This window comes from Amblyomma mixtum, chromosome 4 (genome assembly GCF_055824585.1).
Source record: "Amblyomma mixtum isolate Tamu chromosome 4, ASM5582458v1, whole genome shotgun sequence".
NCBI lineage: Eukaryota > Metazoa > Arthropoda > Arachnida > Ixodida > Ixodidae > Amblyomma > Amblyomma mixtum.
Genome location: NC_143015.1, coordinates 65,946,683 through 65,950,299, shown reverse-complemented (window position 1 = coordinate 65,950,299; position 3,617 = coordinate 65,946,683). Strand labels below are relative to the sequence as shown.

General features: G+C 46.2%; 1 protein-coding gene across 1 annotated transcript; it reads right to left on the bottom strand.

The window, feature by feature from the left end:
* Positions 1 to 287: 287 nt before the first annotated feature.
* LOC149346677 (uncharacterized) lies at positions 288 to 3,428 on the bottom strand. Its single transcript, XM_089586616.1, has one exon. The coding sequence runs from the start codon at positions 2,724 to 2,726 to the stop codon at positions 2,109 to 2,111; it is 618 nt and encodes a 205-aa protein (XP_089442742.1). The 5' UTR covers positions 2,727 to 3,428; the 3' UTR covers positions 288 to 2,108.
* Between the last annotated feature and the right edge of the window lie 189 nt (positions 3,429 to 3,617).

Below are 3,617 nucleotides of genomic sequence, written 5' to 3'. Positions count from 1 at the left end.
ATCTTCCACCAGTTTGTATTTTTCCGTCACGCCAACACCAGCTTTTCTGCGACACGGGGCCTTTCCACTTTCATGCAAAAAAAAAAAATGGTAAGGAATAAAAAGCCAGGGTAACAACTGCTTTTCCAGCAAAAGTATAAAACAGTGTCAGCTAAATTACAGCATCCTAGTAAAAGATTTACAATACTCAGGGAGCCAGTCTGAAACAGAGAAATATGACACATACTACACATTCAAGAGAGAGGGAGAGGTCTCAACAACTGGCAATGCAGAAACCGGCACAGTGGTCTTTTTGAATACTTTTATTTCTTAAACAATGCATTCATAAACACTGCAAAGAAAAGCCTGCTGTATTACCTCGAGGCTGGACTTTCTTATGTCCTTCTCGTGTCCCTTATTAACACCCCTGTATGACAAAAAAATAAAGAGAACATTGCAGAAGATTTTCCTGTGCTGTTACAAAACATAGGAATGTGCACTGGTACTCTTTCACAACTTCATAAACCATGCAACAAAGACAAGGGTACTAGGAATACACATATTGGATAAATGGTTTGGCCTGACATGGCTGATAGAGACGTGGCAAAAGCAAACACTCACACACGCTATTTGGAAGCATTAAGCTTTTGTTTGCAGCAAGTAACAAGAAATCAGCTAGCCATACTTTTCGGCCAAGAAAACCTTACTTCCCGGCACTGTGTTTCCCTTTCGTGTATCTTCAATTTGTGCCGCAACAAAATGTGCTTGGCCACAAAGTCTTCAAGCACAAGTCACACTTTTTCACACTTGTGGGCTCGCACATGCTTCTTGAGAGTTGATCGCTGCGCAAAGGACATGCTAACACTGGAACGGCTTCCCACCCGTGTGGGTGCGGATGTGCCCTACCAGGTGGTTCTTTTGTGAAAAGCTCCTGCTGCAGCACTTGCAGAGGTACGGACGTTCACCGGTGTGGATGGTGAGATGCGTCACCAGCTTGCTTCTCATCGAAAAGTGCCCGCCACAGTGGCTACACTTCAAACCCATGTCTTCGCTCCGGTCACCTCCCTCGCTAGTATCCCTGGTTGTCGCGACTTGGCCCACAAGGCAACTTCCATCACCCAAAACTTGTCCACAAGGCACACCGTATACAATGAGCAGTGTTGCATTTGAAAGCCAGAATGTTCTCAATTAAATGCAGTGATCTGTCCAACTTACTCGGCACTATGCCCGTGAGCTAGTAAATGTTGAAGGCAGTCTTACAGAACAGCCTTGCCAGCATGCGAAATGCCAGGTTTAACAACCAAAGCTAAAAGAGCATTCAGTTGTGTAACACTGCCCCATTTCAAAGTCCATTTACATTTGAAGGAAAAACGTTTCAGTCTGATAATTCATCACTGAAGAAGCGCTCCGAGACCGTGAGAAATTTGAAAGGCACAGCTGACCCATGCACTTGCACTGTCAAACGCTTTAAGACGGGAGCAGTCAAGGATTTTGAGCTAGAGACTCCTCTCTTTTTAAAGAGCAAATGAGTGGCAAGAATCATGACTTTAGACAGGGTATGCGGCAGTTACTAGCACGAAGCTCCCAGGATGCATAAATCGAAGAAGGTTATCACTGAAGAGAAATGCAACAAGACCCTCACAATTGAGATCCCTCCATAGTATACCCCCTGGATCGCATGCTCTAGGGGTACATCAAGGATCAAGTCTACCGGACACGAATCACATCAGACAACTTAGAAAGAAAAAATAAGTCTGAAAATAAGTACAGAGACGATGATCAACAATGCCACGGAAAGTGTGCTAATAAGACGCCGGAATTCCACTGCAGCAGATGGCGATCTGTCTGACCACGCATTGAAATCAAGGGGCTCTTTATGAAGCAACAACCTCTGAAAATAAGAACCTATCACCGTTTCCCCTTCCCCAAATCCCTCATCACCTACTTTCATGAGTTTCAAGCTTAAAAAAGCAAAGCTGTTTCATCGATCTTTTTCATAGCCAAGTAAGCTTCATCAATATGGAAATGCTTGGCCAGCAGTATGCAATTGCACTGTCATGCGACAAGAGCTGAATGGCCAGATACCTACAACCAGAAGAGCGGCCTGTGTTTCAGTGTCAGCATGCGCACTATGATAGTTCTGCACCCTTGTGGGACCGCATATGTTTAACCAGGTTTGCCGACCGTGTAAAGGTTGTGGGACACAGGTGGCAGCGGTATGGTCTTTCGCCCGTGTGGATGCGAACATGCCTCGTCAGGTCATCCTTCTTGATGAAGCCCTTGCTGCAGTGGCTGCACTGATATGGCTTCTCACCCGTGTGAATGCTAAGGTGCCTCGTCAGGTCGTCCTTCCTTGAGAAGCCCTTGCTGCAGTGGCTGCACTGGTATGGCTCCTCACCGGTGTGGGTGCGAATGTGCCTCGTCAGGTCATCCTTCCTTGAGAAGCCCTTGCTGCAGTGGCTGCATTGGTATGGCTCCTCACCCGTGTGGGTGCGAAGATGCCTCGTGAGGTTTAAATTCTTGTAGAAGCTCTTGCCGCAGTGGTCGCACTGGTATGGACTCTCGCCCGAGTGGATACGAAGGTGGCCTCTCAGGTAATCCTTCCTGGTAAAGGCCATGCTGCAGTAGCTGCACTGATATGGTTTCTCACCCGTGTGGGTGCAAAGGTGCCGCGTCAGGTCCTCCTTCTTGAGAAAACCCTTGCTGCAGTAGCTACAGAGATAGGGGTGGATGTACATGATTGGCATCTCTCCCGCTGACAGTTCTTGTTTAGGTGGACAGCTGGGCCGTTCAGAAGTGGTGGTCAAGTCTTCTGCGCAATGGAGAGAAGTAACAATTCAAGGATATGTGAAAATGAAGACATGACAGGTGGCCCACCATTCAAAGAGATCACGAATGGTATGAAGACGCTCTAGTTAAGGACTTGACGTGCACTTCAGTTAGTCAAACTTTAAGACAACTAGGCCTTAAAGAAAAGGTTCTCTGTTTGGAAGCTGACATGCACTTCACATCACCACAACAAGTCACAAATGGTTAACAACTGCAAAAAGACATTTGAACCTCAGAGTAGAACACGCAATGGTTGAAAGCACTGTGTCGACAACAATCAGTACTGTTCAGGTAGAAAAGTTCACACTGTGGCACACACAATTTCGCCTATCACATATGCACCTTGTCACCAGCTATCTTGCGGAAATGAATGAATGATAGATACATTCAACAAAGTACACTTCACATGTAAGATAAAAAGCTGCCGTGGTGACTCAGTGCTTCTGGCACTCGGCTGCTGGCCCGAAAGACATGGGTTCGACCCCAGCTGCAGCGGCCGCATTTATACGGAAGCAAAATTCTAGAAGCCCGTCCAATGTGCAATGTCGGTGATATTAAAGAGCCCCAGTTGGTCGAAATTTCCGGTGCTGTTCACTACGGCGTCCCTCATAGCCAGAGTCACTTTGGGACATAAACTCCCCATAAACCATAAACATATATATTAAATTGGAAGCCATTCCATGCTCTCAAAACGAGGGGAGCAAACAGCCCTTTTCTCAAACCTAATCAAATATGAATAGCGTATCTCCGCTGCTGATTCAATTATGAATCGAATAGCTAAAATACTTGTGGGATTATTCACAAGGTGT